Source organism: Xenopus tropicalis, chromosome 9 (genome assembly GCF_000004195.4).
Source record: "Xenopus tropicalis strain Nigerian chromosome 9, UCB_Xtro_10.0, whole genome shotgun sequence".
Lineage (NCBI taxonomy): Eukaryota > Metazoa > Chordata > Amphibia > Anura > Pipidae > Xenopus > Xenopus tropicalis.
The window spans coordinates 24,341,106-24,364,955 of record NC_030685.2 but is presented as its reverse complement, the minus strand read 5'-3'; the positions used below and the strand labels follow the sequence as shown (position 1 = coordinate 24,364,955).

General features: G+C 38.6%; 1 protein-coding gene across 1 annotated transcript; it reads left to right on the top strand.

The window, feature by feature from the left end:
- The first annotated feature begins 1,826 nt into the window (after positions 1 to 1,826).
- Positions 1,827 to 23,454, top strand: umod.3 (uromodulin (uromucoid, Tamm-Horsfall glycoprotein), gene 3). The gene is made up of 17 exons (XM_031893707.1): positions 1,827 to 1,969; positions 2,572 to 2,628; positions 4,209 to 4,364; positions 5,682 to 5,920; positions 6,422 to 6,544; positions 8,572 to 8,749; positions 10,066 to 10,203; positions 11,525 to 11,539; positions 12,059 to 12,850; positions 13,009 to 13,113; positions 14,764 to 14,975; positions 15,346 to 15,503; positions 16,606 to 16,851; positions 18,857 to 19,019; positions 20,185 to 20,263; positions 20,667 to 20,690; positions 22,723 to 23,454. The coding sequence occupies exons 1-17, from the start codon at positions 1,882 to 1,884 to the stop codon at positions 22,779 to 22,781; spliced, it is 2,832 nt and encodes a 943-aa protein (XP_031749567.1). The 5' UTR covers positions 1,827 to 1,881; the 3' UTR covers positions 22,782 to 23,454.
- Positions 23,455 to 23,850: the final 396 nt, after the last annotated feature.

Sequence of the window (23,850 nt, the reverse complement as noted above, 5' to 3'; positions counted from 1 at the left end):
GCTTCTTTTTTAAAGATTATGTAACTACATAAGAGTATTGCCTCAAGAACATATAGGGAAATGCCTCTACTTACAGCAAGGTAGCACACACAAGGTAGAACAGACCAGTGCAAAACACTTCCAGCGTATTTGGACTCTGAGCTTTGGGCATATATGCATGAGGCACTGCTTACTGCTAGGTAGTAACCCACCAGCACCAAGGATGACTAATAGGTTATTGTATTTGCTAAACAAGCATGGACAGTAGGGAATGTAGTACCCATGGCTGCCTGTGACTGGTACATTGCAGTTAGATTTGTTTTTAAGGGATTTAAGGCATCTCCAGGGAACAGTCATTTATATTATGATTACTTGGCATACTACAACCACCTTTTGTGGCTCATCCTGGAGGAGCAGTGGCCAGAATCCCTCAGGTCTCTTTCTAGACACTATCCCAAGTAGATGAGCAACTAAACTGGTAAGAGGAATGAAAGAATGAAACTATAAGGGTAGACTGTCAAGGCTGTGGTTGTTTTGAAAAGACACTTGTGAGGGGGCATGATTACTTTTTACATGAACATTAGAAAGCATCATAAACAGGTAGCCATAGAAAAGATCAAATAACCAGATGCCACCTCTTTAGGCTTGAGTAACCAAGCTATTATCAGCGAATAATGTTCCTTCTATTGTAAAATATAAGGATATTAAATGTCAGCTGGAGTTATATGACCCATAGGTCGTGGAACTCAGAGGTGACATAATATCCACATACTATATGACGGGGCACATTATTTCAGTGAGGCATGGCCAATTAAATCACTAAGCACCGATTATAACTGACGATATCCCTAAGAACCCTTTCTAAAGATATAATTTACAGTATATTTATGGCTCTATACTGTATATAGTGAATAATGTAATGTAATGTAAATATAAGGATATTATAAGCTACCAAGGAGTTCCATGCCCATATAACAGCATGAGGCCGAAGGTTGCATGCTTTTATACAGGCTATGGTACTGACTTCTAATATCTTCATATTTTACAATAGGGGGTACTATATTTATTAGTAATTCAGAAATTACATCACTAATCTCTGATTATAACTGATGACATCACTAGGCACCGTTTATTAGGATATCATTTACAGTTTCGTCCCATAGGGAAATTACCAAACTGTATATTCGATATATATGGTATATATATAATAAATACATACAGTATATGAACAGGTGATAATTTGAAAGCGTTGAAACTTGATGGACTACTGTCTTTTTTTAAAACCTTACATTAACTGTAATGCTGGCTGCCTAGAGATATTAATTGTCTCTAACTTGATGATCCCTGTGTAGGTCTTTGAATTTTATTATAACTATATGAGTGTACCCATGAACTGCTTACCTGTGCCTTAATATAATCTAATGTAGAAGAGGAAAGACACAATGCCAGTTCTGAGTACTCAGCCGTCCAAAAATGTGCATTGAATTCCTTACCATAATCCAATACAGTACATTGGGTATTTTGCAAGAGGGTGGTAATAAACGTGATTCTTTTCCTTATGAGACACAAAGACAGTCGTGCTAAAATCTGTAAGTTAAACCTTGAAAATCAGCACTTTCACTAGTGTGGCACAGCCCAAAATATAATAGAATGAAATTGACCACCCTGCCATGCAACAGGAGAACAAGGAAACAGGTGCATTTTATTTTTTCCTGGTGATATATTTGTCAATGAACACCCTAAGGAATACCTCCTTTTAATGAAAACAAGGCAAAGGGAGGGCAAACAAAACTGTGAGGATATTTAAGCCCATCTGAAGTGAGTTCTTCAAAGGGGTTTGTGTCACATTGATAGAGAACATTTCAACAATAATATTTCATTTCAGAGCAAAGACCAACCATCATGCCTTTGCTCTTACTGCTGGCTCTCATACCTTGCTGTGGAGGGATCGTTCCCATCACTGTTTCCACCACAGCCAAGTGGAGCTCAGGTATGTAGCCTACTGAATTGCAAGTACTTAGATTACCCTTAGATTACTACACTAAGGGGCTGATTTACTTACCCACGAACGGGTCGAATGGAGTCCGATTGCGTTTTTTTCGTAATGATCGGTATTTTGCGATTTTTTCGTATGTTTTGCGATTTTTTCGGATTCTTTACGAATTTTTCATTACCAATACGATTTTTGCGTAAAAACGCGAGTTTTCGTATCCATTACGAAAGTTGCGTAAAAAGTTGCGCATTTTTCGTAGCGTTAAAACTTACGCAAAAAATGCGCAACTTTTCGCAAAATGTTCGTTTTCAAGTCGGAACTTTTCCAATTCGGGTCGGATTCGTGGGTTAGTAAATCAGCCCCTAATTGTTACTATATTATGAAGTGTAGGTGGGAACTGGAGACATTAGGTCATGGACAAGAGAGAAAGAGAGAGGTGTATGATCAATAGATAAATATAATTAGACAGATTGATAATAGACAAAATGATAGATGGCTAGATGGGAGACATGAGAGATATGCCTGGTATTGCTATACTGAGGCTATGTCAAGATTGACTTACCATTTGCGCAATAACAGTTTTACTTTTTATTTCACAGCTTCCATTTACAACTACAGCGAAATTCCTGCAAAAACAAATTGCACATCACAGCAAGGTATGGCATGGGCTTATCAATGTTAAGAAGTACATTACAGTCAGTAGAGAAGTGTAAATTGTTAATGGCCAGATGTTATGAAAAGCACCAAACATACTACACTATTGTGGTGTTTTTGTTATAATATCTGGTTATTAATAGTCATTAATTGTGCAAAGTGCAAAAGATATGCATAAAATTTCATCTTTCAAAATGCTGTTCCCAGGTACCTGCGTCTATAATGGTCCTTGCTACCTGTATGCACCTATATGATAATTCTATATGATAGTTCCACCGACTGTACCCTAGTATAGCTTGGTGCAAAGTACATAATACAAGGAAACCCTGGAATTATCTATATATCTAACTGTATGCTCAAAAGGGTCCATTTTGCAGTTTTTGCTTGTATTGATGCCATTCATTGCGCCTACACAAACACACTCTTGCACTTGTGAGTATTTCCAACTATCACAATTCTGCCCACCAAATTAGTCCCAGTGAATTGCATGCAAGTGACCCATTGATCCAGGAGTAGGTCGTAATTGCAGGGTCCCCACTTGGTCTGGGTCAGTAGGTGCAGCAGATATGAACCTTGAATATATCATATTGATGGTGAGTGGCTTTAGAGTTGGCAGAACACAAGCACAATTGCATGCCTTTTGATGCACCAGGTACAATTGCACAAGATGGACGTCTGCTTGGTCTGCAGTTTTGATGGAACGGTGGGAAAATCACTGCATGATGGGTAAAAACAAGATGAGTTGTGTCTGAAATTACACTGCACCCTGAATTTCGTGCCTGATTCATTTTGCACCCACATTGACTTTACCAATGAGGATGCTAATTTATTGCACACAAGTTACATAGTTACATAGGGTTGAAAAAAGACCAGAGTCCATCAAGTTCAACCCTTCCAAGTAAACCCAGCACACACAACCTATACTTACCAATCTATACACTCACATACATAAACTATATATACAACCGCTAATACTAACGGTAGATATTAGTATCACAATAGCCTTGGATACTATGCTTGTTCAAGAACTCATCCTGGCCCCTCAACTCATCCAGAGCACACTACTTTGTTGGCATCCAAATGATACTAGTATTCTGGGAAATACTGCATTGTGGGCATCTTGCACGCTGCATTTGCTTTGTGAATAAGTCCTTCAGTCTTTAAGAATTGTCAAGTAATGCAATGGCACTCAAGGCTACAAACGGGACAAGCCCTTAAATTCAAACTTTATTGCGGTAGTGCAAACTTTATTGTGGTAGTGGCACTACCGCAATAAAGTTTGAATTTAAGGGCTTGTCCCGTTTGTAGCCTTGAGTGCCATTGCATTACTTGACAATTCTGGACTTTTGGAGGGTGCCGATCCCTCTGGCAGTGAGCACCCGGCGCTTAATTCATCTTGGAGAGTTAAGGGTGTGCGAGGAAGGTCTCTGTTGTAGGCTTCAGTCTTTAAGACCCATTTTAAGTTCACACCACAAGACAAAGTATAACATTAGTTGCATGCACCTTAATATAAATAAAATGTGCCAAGTAAATTGTAAATTTTAACTTCTTTTTCTTTCTTTGTGTTCCCTTGTTTTATAAGAATCTTCATCCCTGACCTACTTGGTGGACACTACTGGTTCTATGTCTGATGATCTTCAACAACTAAAACTGGCCAATGGATGGCTCCTTGATCGTGTATATGCAAGGTTTCCTTGTGGTGTGCGGCAATATACCATGGTGGAATTCAATGATCCAAGTAGGACTCCAAGAACTGCTTAATGTTAACCGCATCTTATAATTTTACCCCATATAGATAATATATTTTTAAATATAATTGTGTACTCAAATGCTTGTGTAATGTCCATTTTTATTAATAATGATACAATTACTGTAAAGGTTGGCTGGTCTTCAGCTTGCAGTGTTGCTCCAGCCAGTTGTTGGAATAGACTCCTACTGTACATCCCTGTTGAATTCTAAAAGCAACACTTTTCCCCAGGTCTTTAGGGTCATTGCTCCAGTGAGTTTCCTCCCCTTCTTTATGCATCCAGTTTCCTGTTCACTAATCATAAGATCATTGCTGGAGGCATTAAACATATTTCTTTCGTTAAATACTTTATAACGCTATATATATATATATGTTACGTAGAACCAGTGTCGGACTGGCCCACAGGGATACCAGGAAAACTCCAAGTGGGCGCAGGGGTCAGTGGGCCCTCTTGCTCATAACCATTTGGCCTGTTTCATGGTCATTTGCTATTTCTGAATGGGAACAAAGAGAAAGAAGTATAGATGCCAGCATGTAATTAAAAATAATAGGAGAATAAAGACGTTGAGTGAGGAAAGGAGGAAACATATTTTGGAGAGTGGGTCCATGGTCTAAGGTTTTCTGGTGGGCCCCTGGGGTTTCAGTCCAACACTGTGTAGAACAATGCTCCTCTAGATTATGGCTCAGGTGTTTTTGAGAAGAAGCCAATTTCTCCAATTAATACACAAAAATGTGTTTTTGGGGGCAATAATAACACTATATGACCAGCTGCCATTGTGCCAAATGTTAATCTATGAATATTCTGTTTTCAATTTGGGATTTGGATGATTCTTAGATCTTTTTGCAGGAATCAGATTCAGATGAATCCAGAGAGGCTAATTTATCATCAGTAATCTCTACAGGTTTTGGATGGTGAATTTTTTTTTATTCAAATGTTTGTGATTCCATTAGGATGTGTAATTATTAGTTATTCAAAGTTTTTTTGGTTCCCCTGGTATCTGGTATCCGCCATAACCCCCAAGACACTTTTTTTTACATATTTAATGGCTTATTCTGAAAGTAATCCTGTATTGTTCTCTTGCGGGCTAAAGGGAATTTTTACACCATTGCCCATCCATACCTTACTGAAATTGTGCTGGACTGCAAGTCCCATGATATTGTCCAGCACCATCATATTTGTATCCTCAAAGGGGCATAAACATTCCATAGCATTGTTGCTCTACAGTGATCAAAAAACCTCATCTCAACCTCATCTCAAGTCAAACAAAGAAAGCTGCAGATAATAAACCGTATTACTGTGTTTTTCAGCTGTGGGTCCTGTGAGAGTCACAAATTCCAAATCCATGTTTGGAGATTTCTTCAACAGCCTGGTGGCTTATGGAGGCGATGACTGTCCCGAGCTGGCAATGAGTGGACTTGAACTGGCTCTCCAGAGATCTCCACCCAACTCTTTCATTTTAGTGCTAACCGATGCATCAGCAAAAGATTACAATAACATTACAATTGTAAACAATGTGCGTTCCCTTATAAACACGACAAATTCTCAGGTATGGAATTCTAGCTCAATTCAACCTAAAAGCTGATTCATTAAGCTAATGATTTATATTACATGGAAGCCCTGAGCAACCTGTCAGTGGACTTAAGTGAACTTAGCTTCTTCTAAAGCTTAAGGGCTCATTTATAGACACTGGGGGAAGGTATAGATTAGAAAAAATGTGCATGCACACCATCGGCACCTATAGGAGCGTGAAAAACAATGATTTCCCTATGAAGACAGCACTGCCCATGGTCAGCAAAGCTGTAATTATGTGGGGAGGCACATAGTCATCCCTCCTTTTGCAGTCTAACTATGCCCCAACCTGGATGTCATTTAGACACACAACTTTGGAGGCATTGTTGGGTATAGCCCTGTACTTAGTACCGATCTTATGGCGAGTAGGAAGAGTAGGGTTGCTTTGAGCCTGCCAGTGCTGTACAGATTTTTAAAGATGAATACAAAATAGCTAATGCAATTTATTAATAATTTCCTTCTCCGTTTTTTACCCCAGATATTTTTCTTGATCACTGGACTTTGCTTAGATTTGAATGACCCCCAGTTTCTTATATATAGAGAGCTTGCAAAACTGAGTTTTGGACATGTTTTCCAAATTAGCCTTTCTGATTTGGGCAAGGTAAGTAGTAACCCATTTTGGTGGTTTAAAAGTAAATAAACATGGATGTTCTGCCTTTTCTATTGCATATTCCACAGTACATGGTTTATATCAAGGGGCATTACTGGAACACACAACAAAACACATTTAAGGGTATTCTCCCACCCTAAAATCATCTACAAAATGATCATTCTCAAATATCTTACTACAACAACTTTTTTTAAAATTGCTTTACATTTCCAATTTCTTTTTTTTTGTTTTGTTTTTTTAACTCTGGTAAGAGATTAGACTACTACTTTCCTCACTACTTAATGTGACCTATTAACAAAAAAACTTAAGCAGCTGGTTCCCTTGCTGCTACTCTTTAAATATAAATATTAAATATACATGCAGATAGAAATAGGGTGTACAACATGGAATCACATTTGGTACAACATGGAATCACATGTGTCTATTATAGCGTTTACACTATAGAAAAGGTGTAGCTATAAGGTAGCAGGAAGGGATGCACAATGTAGAATGTCCCAGGAACGGGTTGTCATCACTAAATTGCGGGCGCGTCAAAATAGGCATGGCCGTGACAAATTGGGCATGGTCGCATAAAAATGGAAGCGGTTGCATCAAAACTGACACGCACGCGACAAAAAAGTTGTGCCGACAAACGCGTTTCGTAGATTTTTCTCCGTTTTGCTAATTTTACTGTTGTTTTGCGAGTTTTTCACAGAAGGAAAACGGGACAGATTCACTCATCACTAACTATAACCGCTCCTGCATCAGTGACACATAGACCAACTTTAGTAACCACATTTAGAAACACAATAGTGATCAATATTCAGTTTTTCATAATGGTCTGATACATCCATACTACCTGGTCAGCACATAGACATATTAATGCTCGTAGTAGAAAGCAATCAGTATATTTTGTAGATTTTGCGGACACTGTTAAAATGGGGTCAGATTATAAACTTTATGTAGCTTTTACAAGAACAACCAGGAGACAACTGAGCTTCACAGGAGACAAAGATGTGGGGATTTTATTTTACAGATCCCATTGGTTTGTAAACACACATTTCAAGAAGAAGTGAAACATTGTAATACAGGTATAGGACCTGTTATCCTGAATGCTCGGGACCAAGGGTATTCCGGATAAGGGGTCTTTCCGTAATTTGGATCTTCATACCTTAAGTCTACTAAAAAATCAATAAAACATTAATTAAATCCAATAGGATTAGTTTGCATCCAATAAGGATTAATTATATCTTAGTTGAGATCAAATACAGGTACTGTTTTATTATTACAGAGAAAAAGGAAATCAATTTTAAAAATCCTAATTATTTGATTAAAATGGAGTCTATGGGAGACAGGTTTTCCGTAATTCGGAGCTTTCTGGATAATGGGTTTCCGGATAAGGGGTCCGATACCTGTATTTATTTAATCCAGAGGAAGATGAATCATCCCATCCATCTCCAATGTGTGTTCATGAAAAATGCAAGGACCCAATAGAACTTAGTTTGGAAAGCCCTTTTATATGCAGCACTGTAACAATGTTTGGACAGAATCTTACTGCAATCCCATTGTCCAATTTCCTTCTTACTATTTACTTTTTTTAAAACATAACTTGAATGTGATTCCTAATGTAAGTTATGGTCCTGTAATTGCCAGGATGAAATCGTAGTCCCTTATGAATACATTATTTTCACATTTTATCACTTCTAAAATGCTTTTTGGGATTAGTCTTTGCCTGTGAAGTAATCAATTCCCATTTTTTGTACCGTTTGCCTTCTTGATTACTGCATTAAAACAATAATTGCAGTATTTCTTTGCTTCAAAAAGTGCCTATTTACAATACAATAAAACTAAAGGCTGCTGGAGATGGGGGTTGTATTTGGCCACAATCTCACGATATTCTGCAACACTTGTAATTTTTGCTAATACTGTTACTTCTCTTATTGATTGCTAGTAACGTCAATGCCAATAAGCTTCATGTGCTCTATTTAACTGAGTTATATATTTTACTAATGTAATTACATATTTTATTTTTTGTCAAGGCCTTTAATTATTTGGACTTTACTCTCTCAAGACCTGCTAACAGCTCTGTTCAAGTGTTTTCTGGAGAATATAGTGCTGGAAATCACTCAGACAGTTTTCCTGTTCAAAGTAACTTCTCCTCATTGATAATAACAACAGATGGATCTGTTTACTCTATACGAGTTCTTGGGCCAGGCTGTGAGTACATCCTACACCATAACTGGACTTGCTATTGCTACACTATACATAGGGCTTTATATTAATATATCTAACAGTTTTCCTGCAGTTTAGCTGCTCCTAACACAAAAAGTGCTAGTTTCTTAATTTTTATTTTGTCTTACATCACTACCAACATACAAGTGGTTTCATAACAGCATTTTTAGAGATTCACTTTAGCTATTCTGGTGTTTTTATTTTATAAGTTTAGATTCAGGATCAGAAAAAGTTAATAAAATGCTTATATTAGGCATGGGAGCTATCACTTTGAGATGTCCTCCACTCTAAACAGTTATATGTTATCTGACTTATAGATGACAGTGCTGCACTTTGTAATAACCTTGTAAGAAGGTAAAATAAATTGTAAATAATGAAGAGTAGCTCATACTTTAGAACAGTAGGGGGAGGACCAAAGGCTTAGTGCCTATATACGAGGTACAGCACAGAGGAAGAGTCTCTTTTGCCTATGTACCACTTGCAGTTACTGCTGCAGGTCTAGCTAATGACAGGATAGAGGAGAGTGGAGCTCACCATGGAAGTGACAGATTAATCAGGCTAACAAGTCGGCAGCCCAGGCCCCAATGAGGAGTTTAGTGGGATTAGAGACCCTGTGGTGAATTCACAGTGTACAGTAGTCAGGTTAGAAGAGAGAACCAGAGGTACTTAGTGCCGTTTAGTGATGGCTGGCACACAACAGAGAGGGTCATGGATGCCTGGATTAGGACACAGGAGCAGACTGGGAAAGGACTGTGGTAGATCAATGAAGGGCCCAGAGCCTTTCACACACCTTTCTGCCCCTAACATGAACAGCACTGGAGTAAAGAAAAACAGTTTTGGTCCACTGCTAATTGTCTCCTGTGTGATATCAAGGCCTTAGATAATACCAATATTTCAGGACAGGAATCCACCCACCACAGCTGTCCCTCTGCATGCTTAGGCTAGTGTAAGATTTCTAGACTTTTACTACTGTGTTTTCCAATACTGTTCTGAATATCACACCAAAATGCAGGTCAGGTCAGAATTACACGGTTTGCTGTCATTTGCTTTCGCAATAATTGCATGGAATGCAAGAAAAGTCCCACATTTCCTTGCCATAGGTTTTCCAGGGAAATCTGAAACATCCATAAGGCACTAATTTAAAACTAATTTAAGTTTCAAGAGGGAAAAGCACAATAGAGGGAAGAAAAGTTTGCTTTTTTGTAGTAATAAAAATTACATTTCCCATAGAAAAGTTAAAAATACAGTATCGTCATTTTATGTACAATTATATTTTTTTAATTTATTTTTTCCCCAACTAGCTGTTGATGTTCCTTTAAAAAACATTGTGTCCGAAATGTGGGGATCCATGTATGTTGTGAAGTATCCTGGGAAAGGAATTTGGATGTATAACATATACGCAGGCGGGCCACATTCAGTTCGAGTAGAGGGATTTACAGGTACAGTATAGCATCTAATTAATAGTAATTAACAGATAAGGATACACACATCTTTGTTCACTTTATTTTTATTGGCTTTTCTTTGCACTAAAATTAAAGTTCTCAATATAATAATAAGGTTTGAGGGGGGTTAGGGAAGAGAACAAACATAGATAATCAAATGTAAAAAGCCTTGGAGAGAAACACAAGCATCATAAAAGTTCATGGAGGAGCCAAATAAGGGCTAAGATTGGCTATTAGGCAGCCTCTATGCACACTATCAGCTTACAGGGGCTTTATTTGGCAGTAAATCTTGTTTTTATTCAACCAAAATTTGCCACTAAGTGAGGAAATCAAAAATAACTCCCTGGTTTGGAGGCACTGAGAGCAACATCCAAGGGGTTGGTGAGCAACATGTTGCCCCCGAGCCACTGGTTGGGGATCAGATTCAGAAACATCAGACACTTTGCCAGCCTGTGCTTTCTGGAAGAAGATTAGGATTTTGGTTCATTTTACAACTCATTGGGCGATGGATGCTCCATAGTTTTCAGAAGAACATTGCTTCTTAGGGTAGTATGTTTCCTTGAAATGTACAGGCTTTTGTTTGCAGGGGAATCTTGAACTTAATGCCTACTATAGGCAGGTGGTACGTTCAGGGCTCTACTGCACCTTGTGGGCCCTGGTGTTCCTAGCTTGCATATCTAAATGATACTAGGGATGTACCGAACCCACTTTTTTGGGTTCGGATGAACCCCCAAACCCACCTAGCAGGATTCGGCCGCATCCCGAACTGGATCCAAATCCTAATTAGCATATGCTGATTAGGATCGGAAGGGGTTAAAACAATTTTTTCCACTGCCCATTTAACCCTTTTGGAATTCTAATTAGCATATGCTCATTTATGCTAATTAGGGTTCGGATGCGGTTTGCCCGGGACCACAGATCCGCCCGAAACGGAATCCTTAAAAAAACACCGGGATTCGGTGCATCCCTAAATGATACACAGTCTAGGGTTCATTTCAGGGGATGTCTAGATGCCACCCATTACTTTGAAAGCATTCAGAGTGAGGTTCTATTGTCAAAATTTTATTAAAGGTTCCAGCTCAGTATATCAGTACATAAAGGTTGGCTTACATAGCTACAAATACATTTTTTCACATCATGTTTACATTTTGTGCCAAAAGCTTTTGCACGTGAACATTAGGTTTCCCACTGAACATGTCAACATGTGAAATACATATCTAGTTTTAATATATATCTATGTACTCATTGTTAATTTCATGTCATTTTTATCATCACTGTGTGTTGTTCTAATGATTTCATTATTCTTTTTTCATTTCAGCTTCTAACATATCATGTGAGTATTTTTCATCAGTTGTTTATTAACTATCAAAGAGTAGTGACAGCAGTCCTATGTATCAGAGCTACAGTGTTTTCTTTCAGGCTTTATTTGCCCAAGAGCAAGACTACAGCAAGCCTCTTATAAGGCCAAAATGGCTAACAACAGAGGACAATACACTTGCCTGTATTAAAGTAGCTACAAAACCCAGTTTCACATTAGATCAGAACACACTCCTAGTATAATATCTGCACATTGCCAGCTAAACTTTGGGAAGTGTCTCTTTACCCTAATACTAAAAAACTATAATAGAAGCTTTAACAGGAATATTATTGCACAGATAGGTGTAGGGTTCTTTAGAAGGATGTGTCTTAAACATTGTGTGTGCTGCTGTGGAACAAGATGTTGCTATTACAAAAGCAGACCAATCCATTTGGTTTGGAAAGTAAAAGCTATGATGACATAATTTATATAACTACTTATACAAACTGTTGTATTGTTGTGTACTAGTAATTATATGCCTTTGCATCTTTATAGCCGCAGCACGTTGCTCCGATTGCCATACTAATGCATCATGTGAAGAAGCTCTTGGAATCCTGCAATGCTTGTGCAAGGATGGGTTCATTGGAGATGGCTTCACATGCTCAGATGTCGACGAATGTGCCTACTCCTGGTCCAACAACTGTTCCTCTGGAATATGCAAAAATACCTTTGGCTCTTATATTTGTGACTGCAGGCCTGGCTACAAAAAAACTCTGGCAAACACTTGTGTTGATATTGATGAGTGTTCCCGTCCAGACCTTAACAACTGCAGTGCTTTGGCATCATGCATAAATAGTGCTGGCTCATATTCGTGTGTGTGCCCAGCTGGCTATTTTGGCAATGGGTTCATTTGTTCAGTTGATGAGTGTTCAGCAGGTGTGTGTGGAAAAGGAATGGAATGTATTAAGAACGTGTCGTACTCTTGTTCTGACCCGTGTTTATATAATACTGTGCTCGATGAGCCTTGGAGGAGCACAAATAATACCTATTTAACACGATACAATTGTGATACAGATAAAGTGGGATGGTACCGCTTTGTGGGTGCTGGAGGTGTACGCATGTCGGAGAGTTGTGTACCAGAACTAAGATGTGACACACATGCTCCTATGTGGATAACTGGGTCCCATCCATTGGTCTCAGATGGCATTGTTAGCCGCACTGCTTGTGCTCACTGGAGTGGAAATTGTTGCTTATGGTCAACAACTGTCCTTATTAAGGCTTGTACTGGTGGATACCATGTCTACAAACTCAATAGAACCCCAGTCTGCCACCTGACTTATTGTACAGGTAAGCGTGCCGCAAGTTTGTTTTACTGTTACTTTAAAGAGATTTTTATGGATCAATCCTCGAATCAAAAGAATAGCCTCCTACACCATTTCTAGTAGCTGAGAACAACTTTGCAAATGTCTTTTATCTCTCTCGTATTCTGTTTTAAATCTTATCAGATCCATCCACAGTCAGTGACTACTCCACATGTGCAGCAGATGAAGTGAAGAGATTTATAAATGGAACATACCAATGTCAATGCAAAGATGAATATAAAGTGTCTGGTAAGTACTAATGGATTACAGTGGAACATCATGGTGGGTATAGGTCTTAATGCTGATAATAATGTAGCAATAATTTACAAGGCCCATGAATAGGATGAACTGAGAAGAGAATAAAGGTGATATTTGCAGACTGCTTCTTGCACCTTTTAGGATTTGCATTTTTTGTGGCAAGATCCTGATGTTAGGGAAGAGCAAATTTTTCCACCTGATTCCCCCATGGATTTTTGTTTTGGAAAAATGTGGGTTTTTTTGCACGGGAAAACCACCCATTGCCCCAATGCATTTGGCACAAGAAAAAACATTAGGAAAAGCTCCAGTGCATTCGGAGCAAGAAAAAGACGTGAGAAAAAAATGCCCATTAACGCCAATGCATTTGGTGCAAGAAGAAACTCTAATGGATTTGTCAGAAGTTTCCACATTTTTCAAGGTTTTGCAGTTTCTTCAGCACTGCAAAACCGGGCAGTTTCACTTATCATTAGTGATAATTCTGTCCCTTCTGAGGGATCATCATAAGGGATGAAGTTATGGGATTGGCCCTAGTGCAAAATGAGGTACAGAGTCCCCTTTCAAATAATTATGGCCCTCAATGGCAGTCATAGTTGCTTGTAAGGAGGTGTATGACTGTCAGAGAGTTGTGTACCTGAACTCCATATGACCATTCCAATTGAGGTTATAGTTGTTAGGGAGGAGATTATGCATGTGTACCTGAAATGAGATGTGATACACATACTCTTATGTGGGCCTCATCCACAACTCTGAGATGGTATTGTTAGCCACACTGCTTGTGCTCACTGGAATGGAAATTGTTGCCTATAGTCAGCAACTGTCCTGAAGGCTTGTCCTGGTGCAAAATGAAGTACAGAGTCCTCTTGTTCTTCCTTCCAAACAACAATGGTGGTTGATTTTATGCTCATATATCCCTCAACCCACGGATATTCAATGTGCATTGACCCATTTAAATAGCAGATTTTCGCTTTTCGTTAGTTGTGAAAGTTCTAAATCTTTGTATCAAGTTGCCCTTTGTTGAGACCCTGGTGTGGTTGAAACCTCTGCACCCATTGCATCTATATCCTTCATTATGTGAAAAGAATTAGTCTTGCCTAGTGATGGGCGAAATGTTTCGCCAGGCATGGATTCGCGGCAAATTTCCGCGTTTCGCCATTGGCAAATTTTTCGGCGAAACGGGACAGATTCGCTCATCACTAGTCTTGCCACAAGTAAATATTATCTAACACTCATAAAAGGTCCACTATTATGGACCTGCTATACATATCCATATATGACAGCCTTCCTAAAGAGAGGGGGTTTGTTTAACACATTGAAACAATCTTTGCCTTTCTCACCACACCTTTATTAATTACATGATCAGTCTTGTAAGGAGGTATATACCTAATATACCTAATACAACATGCTTAATCTTCATGGTAAATCTTGTTGGGCACCAAAACTTCTTATACATAAAGAAACTCTGTATTAAACAAACAGCCAAATTAGAGCTGAATCTGTTTATGAATCAGAACTTTTTTACCAGATGATTTGGGTACATTTGGGTGGGCAACATTTATGGCACCAAAGGCTGACAATGCCATCACTCTTGTTTTATACAGCATAGGATTATAAACAATACTAATATAATCTCTGTGTTTCTAGCTCTTTCAGAGATTCGCCCTACATTGACATGTGAGAATCGCGCTATAAGAGCGACATTTCATAAATGCCAGCTGAAAACACTGAACATTAATATCCAAAGTATTAATCTGAAAAACAGCAAGTGCTTTCTTTATCAGGAAGATAGTGCTACAAACACCATTTCTGTCCTGTCGCCTCTCCAAATGGACGTGGGATGTGGGATGCAGTTAATAGTACGTGATTTGTATTCTCTATTGTTGAGCCCAATACATTAAGCCCGTCAGTCATTGACCAATAAAATCTCCCGACTCGACCCCTCCAGCTTTTATGGCCTTTAATGGATGCAACCCCTATGCAATTAACATGCATAACAGAAACTCATATAGATGCTGAGTATTCATTTCATTAAAATAAGTGTAATTAACTAAAAATGATGTGATTTTTACATCTTATCAGTGCTATTGCCTTAATGATAAAAAGTAGATTTAGCACTTGCATACCTGCTCCATCTCAGGATTATTGCCCATATTCTAACCTCACTGTACTTTACTAAACATTTAATGCCAATGCTTCATTTTTTGCACTTTATATTTATGTTTGTAGAGAAATGACACTCATGTTACTTATATAAATGTATTGGACCTTTCCATGGAATCGGGGGACCTCATCATAAGGAACGAGGAGCTGATTGTAAAACTGTCATGTACATACCAGGTCAATATGTTAGTCAGTCTCAGCACAGCCTTGCATCCTTTTGTCAGGTATGTATTTTCATGTGTATTTTTTAATTAACAAATAAATGGGGTTTTTAACTGTTTGTGTGCCAGCCAAAGAGGGATTTCCATGTTGCCAGCACCCTGTAACTTGAGTGTCAGGGCCATAGATTCTACAGTCAGTGGCATTCTCCTGTATTAAACACAATTCTGCACATATTTGCCCACTTACCATTCATCTTGACCTCAGGTTTATGCATAGGGCTGGACTAGAGTTAAATATCCAGGGTCCTAGGCCTGTAAGGAAAAGGGAGACCAAAATCTCGGAGACAAAAAAATGATGTAACTCAGAGTAATCCCCTTTATCACTCTTCAGCTGTATTTCTAACTCCCAGCATCCTCAGATGTTAAGTATAGTATAAGCATTTCCTCCGATTTCTCAAAAAATAAGGTTAGTTTAAAGTTCTGAGTCTTACATTCATACCTCAGATCCTGCTATATTAATTTATAGTATATTCATGTGTTGAAGCAAATACATGATCTCTACATTGTTTTTTGAAGGAAACCAAGTTCACACTCAAACAATATGGTGCGGATTGCTTTAAATACCCAGTAAATACAGAATCTAATATGCAACTATATACATGTAGGCTGGCTCTTGGCTCAGAACTGCCTAAACCACCATACCTTTACCAAACCTGCCCCTTAGGCATTAGAGCTCATTTTTTCTAGGACAACATAGTTGCAAATTATCTAAATTATATGTTCTGTTTAATAATGAATATCTGAAGAACAGCAGCATAACTTGAGGCACAGAGATCATAGAGCTTTGCCCCACAACACCCATGCCAACAATTTCCACCATTTACTTAACCTTCACTCCTTTTCTTTGCTCAATATCCTTCTAGCTTTAGACTGCAGAATATTTATGTCTATTGTAATTACCGTTTGCCCCTACCTTGAGTTCAAAACCAACATATAGACCCAGGGTGTTAGTATCTAGTCATATTGCCAAATAAAAAGATAAACGCGTATGGATATGGTATTGAAACCATTTGATGAGAAAATATGACACGCTTGTTATTTATTATGTAGTGTCTGAGATCAATAGATAGTAACATCTGAACACCATGTTGTTTTATACTTGTAGCTCAACAAATATCAGCATTGGAGGAACAGGACAATTCAAAGCATACATGGCTCTTTACAAAGACAATAATTACCTTTCTGTATATGAGGGAGCAGAAGTCATATTATCATCCAGCTCTCTTCTTTATATCGGGGTATTTCTTGATGGTCTTGATGTATCTCAGTATGCTGTGGTGATGGGGAACTGCTACGCTACTCCATCAAGCAATGCTGATGATCCTATAAAATACTATATTATTCAGAACAGGTAAGGTTGGTTGTCATTTTCAGGAATATAATGATGCCCTTTTTATGATCTGACAAATGTAGTGCTTTAAGATGCAGAGTTATATGGGCAAATGAATGAAGACTGAAGAAGTATTATTATACACTTGTGCTAAACAAGGCAATGAACCTAGTAGGTCACCACTAGTGACTGTTTTATAATCCCATGCTAGAAACAATGATTGGAACCGCTTGATCACACCTAAACATGTTTATCAAACATGGAAACAGATTTATACAGGCAAATAAATATGATAGAGGAACATGCACAGAAATCGTGATCCAGCTGGAAAATCTCATTGGAAAAAACTGATATAATGCTCTGTTGGACATTTTGTTCAAAGCAGGGTTATGCTTCAATCAACTCCAGGCCTTTACCTGAAAAACAAAGGATTACTTCATGTTATTAGTTAGAAAATGGTAAACCTGCCACTTTTATGCCCAGTGCCCTTCCCTAATGGGGTCAGAGGGTCCAACCAGAAATACAAACACCAATATAAATAAATGAGATAACATTTAACTTATGCAGGTATCGGACCCCTTATCCGGAAACCCATTATCCAGAAAGTTCCGAATTACAGAAAGGCCATCTCCCATAGACTCCATTGTAATCAAATAATTCACATTTTTAAAAATGATTCCCTTTTCTCTGTAATAATAAAACAGTACCTTGTACTTGATCCCAACTAAGATATAATAAATCCTTATTGGAGCCAAAACAATCCTATTGGATTTACAGTAATTACTGTTTAAATCATTTTTTAATTAGACTTAAGGTAGGCGATCCGAATTACGGAAAGACCCCTTATCTGGAATACCCCAGGTCCCGAGCATTCTGGATAACGGGTCCCATACCTGTATATCAAAAATGATAAACCAATGGCCATCTAATGCAACAGTACAAAACCTTTAAATGGGGACACATGGGTCCTGTCTGGCTAACACTAATAGTACAGGCTAACTCAGGGATCCCCAACCTTTTTTTACCTGTGAGCCACATTAAAATGTAAGAAGACATGGGGAGCAACACAAGCACCATAAAAGTTCATGGAGGAGCCAAATAAGGGCTAAGATTGGCTATTTGGAAGCCCCTGTATGGACTGGAAGCTTACAGGAGGGTCTGTTTGGCAGTACATCTGTTTTTTTTGCAACCAAAACTTGCCCCCAATCCAATAATTCAAAAATAAGCACCTGTTTGAAGGCCACTGGGAGCAACATCCAAGGGGTTGGAGAGCAACATGTTGCTCATGAGCCACTGGTTGGGGACCACTGGGCTAACTCATTGACCAGCACAGCCTGTTTAACTTATCAGTCCCCTCATTAACCTCAGAGGGGCAATTTAAAGACATGATGATTGGTTTAAACTCAAAGTCCCTTCCCAAGAACTCTTATTAACCCACAGGTAATTTTGCAAAAGTAAAAGTAGGCAGATTTTCCCATGTGGCGGGTGCAAGCACAAGATCTATTCCTGTGAGATCCGTAAGTGTTCATATGCTCAAAGCTCTGACAATATCCTGCCAAAGGTGATATATTCACTGAAGGCCCTCTCACTAAAAATGACAGACAACTCTGTACTGCTGACACTCTTAACTGTGGTGTTGGCTACCTCCTGGGTATCCTGCAGCTTGGCTGGTAGCTAATCCGTCTATGGACATAGGCAATGGAACTTGAGGTATCAGCAGGGTCACCTTCCTCCCTGCTTCTCTGGATATTCTCTGCCCAAGCTGCCTGCTGAGGCTCCCTTTAACCTCTGGTGGTGCCTCCAGTTAGTTTTCCTATGATCCTTAAAGCTACAGCTTCTACCGATATACAAGCCCTAAGTTATGCTTGGTTTTAGTTTTGCTTATGATGTTTGACAGTCACTAAAATGTTTCAGTGGGAAGGTGATGTCTTTGTTTTGCATTCATACGCCTACACCAAAAAAGATTCGGGATAGGAATTCAAACAAAACCAAAAGTGCCTTTTGTATTTATTTTTTTGTTATGCAGCTGTCCCAACAAACAGGATTCATCTATAACTGTAATGGAAAATGGAGTCTCTAGCAAAGGCCGCTTTTCTGTGCAGATGTTTAAATTTGTTGGTGGTTACGACCTTGTGTACATGTACTGTCAGATATACCTGTGTGATCTGAAGACTGGATCCTGCGCACCCGTGAGTACAATTCAGTGGACTGAGATAGGGCCATTATATCCAAGACTGGAAGTAGAATTGGGGATCTCTAGATAATGCTGGAAGGCTCAGCCTCCATTCTGATGTAGTTATTAAACTACATTGATTAATGCCCAACTCACCTGTGCATTCATTGATGTCAGCATTGTGATATATGAATGGAGTGACAGTTTTTTTATACCAAATGGTCATTCAGTACAGAAGCCCATTAAGACTAAACTGATGACTTTAGCGAGCTATTCACGTGATGCCTTCCATGCAATGTACTTTCTTTTGCTTTGTGGCTTTTTAAGCCAAAATATAATTGAAGGTAATAAACTCCCTCATATCTTCCCAGTAAGAATTTTCCATTATATGGATATAAAAGCCATTCTTATACAACTTGCTAGTTATAGTTTTCCTTTCATTTATATAATAATAGCCTATCAGTGTTCCTAGAAATCATAAACATCATAAAGGGTTTTCACAGTTGTAGCTGGTAGTATGGAAATCTTACCCTTCGTAGAGATGGGTCCAGGTGCTCATGCCCCAGACCTTCAGCTTAGGGAGCCATTATGGAAATAACACATAGGAGAAAATGCTGGCAGGCACTCCGGGTTCCCAAAAAAATGTCAAATAGCAGCCAAGTCGTAGGTAAAAATGTATACATTTTTTTTAATCCATATATAAAAAAAAACAGAAAAGAAAGCCTTACGCGTTTCGTACCAATAGGGTACTTAATCATAGGCTCCTATTGGTACGAAACACGTAAGGCTTCCTTTTCTGTTTTTCCTAGAAATCACATAAATGGGTTGAAAAAAACCCCACCAATATGAGTAACCTTAAGGATATTTTCCTAAACGGGCAATCTATGCTTATGTCCAGCATGGGCGGGGGTTTCATTGGGAAGGGAAGTTTGAGTAACTGCCTTCCTCCCATATTTGCTCTGAAGAACCAAGGGGTTCTGAAATTGTAGCTGAAATTAGAAACATAATGCATTTTCACAACAAGCCCTCATAATCCAAGTACTGTTGACGAAGGCTCTACGTGGCTCCTTTAAATATATTCACAGATTTATATGCACAACAATAGCAACAGTCTGTTATGCCTCAAATGTGTGTGCTAAACTGTCATGTAAATACACTCATTCAAATATTATTATTTTTAGGTCTGCTCTGGAATTAGGTCTCTTAGTGGCCCTGATCAAGAAAACTATTCCTTGAAATTGGGTCCAATTAAACGTCAAGGTATGTTTAAAAAAAAAAATATAAAAATAAAATATATATATATAGATTATTAGGTATATTAAAGCAGGGGGCCAGCACTCCAGATTCTGTGGATCTTGATAAAGGTCCCCAGGAGGGACTAAAATGGTTGAATCACAGTATGGTAAAGTCTTGATCATTTACAGAATCTGGGGTGCTAGTCCCCTGCCCTGAGATAATATATACATCACATTCATCATATATATTAATCATATTGGTATGTTATATCAGTGTTTTAAAAAGTTTTAAGTTAAGTAGTGTTTAAATAATAAAATAAGACTGATTCCATGTTGAAAATGTGATGATACCTTTAAAAAAGCTTTAAAAACAAAACAAAAACATACTTTCATACATGATGCCTAATATTATTCTTTCTTTGATATAGATCCCCCGAAATCTGGTGCAGATGGTAAGCATTTTTAGTACCTTATATTTTAAACCAGTCTGGTATGACACAGACAAACTATACAACATACATAGTAACATAGTAAGTTAGGTTGAAAAAAGACATACATCCATCATGTTCAACCATAATGCCTATATGTAACCTCTAGTTGTAACTTCTAGTTGATCCAGAGGAAGGCAAAGTTTAATGTTGTCAAATAATGCAAGGATTTTTCTGACATTATAAATCCAAATTTTTTTTTAAAGAAAATACCCCCATTTAGGCAGATTCCAAATCAGTATCTAAACCCTCCCCCTAATGTGCAGGATAACCTCAACCTGTTAAAAATAGGTTCTCTTGGTATTGGGCTTTGGTAGATACATTAGATAGCTTCCAAAAGGAGTTGTAGATGTCTTTTAGCAAGTGTAGAAATACAGGGCTGCTGAAAATATCATTTAGTACAAGTGGATACAGGGGCTGGTCTGATTGCCATCTTGGAGTCAGGAAGGAATTTTTCCATCCTGGAGACAAATTCAGGAGGCTTCAGAAGGGTTTTTTTTCCCTTCCTATGGATCATGTAGCAGCTGGCAGGTCACTTAGACACAAAAAGTTGAACTTGTCGGACAACATATGTTACTATGTAGTGATAGTCTATGGGAAACTAATATTGGAACCCATCATTATAATAGAAAGGAAACACTAAATTCTTCTTGAGAAAACCTTTTTCCACCAGAAGGTAGAATACTTCGGATGAGATACAAACAGTTTTGGGGGCATATTCATGAAAAGAAGAGACATACTGTACTCTTTTTACCATTTGAGCAGTAGGATTGCCCTCAAGTGGGTTGATGCATAAAGAACTGAACAGAACATAAGTTTCTACTTTGGCCTACATATCAGCGTACCAGCTTGATACAGAAAAATGAAAATGTGGACTTTTTAGCCCCATTCACACTGATCTGGAGTTGTAATGTAGGTCCATGGCTCCAGGGCCGGAACTAGGGGTAGGCAGAAGAGGCAGCTGCCTAGGGCGCAACAATTGGGGGGCGCCAGGCAGCCTCTCCTGCCTAACTCTAGTCTGCTCTCTTTAGTCATTGCCTCCGCCGCTTGTCCTTACGCGGTGGGGGCAATGATCCATCGAATCGCAACGCGAACCCCGCCCCCCTGCGCGTTCATCTGCGCATGTGCGCCAAAGGGGGGGGCGCGAATGAGGAAGGTGCAGGGGCGAGGTGGCCGACCGGGTTGCCTAGGGCGCCCGGTCGGCTTGGCCCGCCCCTGCATGGCTCTCACACCTAGTTAGCAGCCATCTAACTGAAGTGATAATTCTTATTTCCTAATCCACTTCTTTGGTGTCAGAATCTGATCCCTAAGGTTCCTACTATAACACTGGAACTGGGAAGGTTTTATTCTTTTGAGTCAAAAGACATCAACAGACTGACAGTAAAATGTATCTTCAGTTAGTTCAGGAATAGACCTTATTGTGTAGAATTCTGTTGTGGTTAAGTGAATCACTTCTCACACAGAGACGTCACTAAGATGTCAATAAATGTGCACACTGTTGTGATAATTATCATTAATATTAACATTTATTTATAAAGCGCCAACATATCCCGCAGCGCTGTACAATAAGTGGGTTTCATACATTGGACATACAGAGTAACATATAAAGCAACCAATAACCGATACAAGAGGTGAAGAGGTAATGACAAGTGAAGAGACCTCCAAGCTGGCTCTCTTGCTGTGTCTGAATCTTAAATTCCAATTGGATAATGCAATTTAAAGTACAAAACCGGTTCTCAAAACCCATAGTAACCCATTAGCAAGCAGCATTTACTGGCCTGCTGTTTTAAATAAAATATCTGATTGATAGCTGTTTAGTTAATGCAAAGTACAAAACTTGCTCCAGTTCTCAAACCCCATAGTAACAAACATTTATTGGCCTTCTGTTTCAAACAAAATATCTGATTGGTAACTGTAGGCACATGATTTAAATCTATATACTACTAATTATTGTTAATCCTGCATTGATATTGGTATTTTATTTTTTTCATCCCAGGCACACAGGCTCCATGGGTTCTTCTCATATCTGCTCTCCTGTTTTTGGCAAAAGCTTAGTTTGTATAACACATGCTGTGCATCGAATGATCAGACTTTGCACTGATATTTGTTATTGAAACAGCAATTAGTGTGCTATACAGGCATGAAGTGCAGTTTATATCTGGTAATTGGGAAAAAAAACCCCACATCAAGATCATTGGGCCCCTAAACCTACGCAAGTTATGTAATTTATACAAAAACTAACATAAACTCAAGCATTGACAGCACAGAGCAGGGAGGTAGGAAGGGATTAAACTTAGGGCAAACTCCACTGACCCCCTATAAACTGAATGTCTTATTAGCACATTAATCAATGGAACTGTTTAAATGATCTGCACACACAAGGGGGCGTGGCCAAAATGTTGGTACTGTGTGCTTGTGTTTATGGGGGCCCTGTTTAAATAAGTTGTACGGGCCCCCAAGGTGTCTGTTGGAGACCCTGGGTGTAGGTGAGGCTTCATAAAATAAATAAGTTGGCTCTTTATGTTCAGAGGTTGTGGATGATAGGGCACAGTCCTTCACATATGATGGCAGTACTCTGGGCTACAGTCTATGCCCATTTTAAAACCTACTGCATAAAAACCCTTGTTTTTAGCACTTTGAACCCCTTATATGTTTATTTTTTTGTATCAGTGACAATGTAACCATTTCTTTGTTTTGAAAATGAAATAAACTCTTTTAAACAAACAGATGAATCGGATGAAATATATCAAGTTATAGCAAGCTATCAAATGAAGAGCTGTTTATTGTTATGAATAAGCATTTTTTTTGCCTGATACAGATTTGTTGTGACATTTTGCGAGTGGCAAACATTTTTGTAAATCTGGGCTAGACTTTCTCTATGTGTTTTGCTTAGTTGGGGAAAAATAACCCATTGACGCAAAAAAAAAAAAAAAACAGGAGAAAAAAATGGCCGTTGACTCCAGTGCATTTGGTGTGAGAAAAAAACACAGCGATAAAATGCCCATTAATTCCAATGCAGCTAATGAGTTCATTTAGAAGTCTATGGGAATCTGAGATTCCCCCCAGCACTGACAACCTGCTTGTGAATGGGGTACTGAAGAAAGGAAATAGAGCACTAGATTAG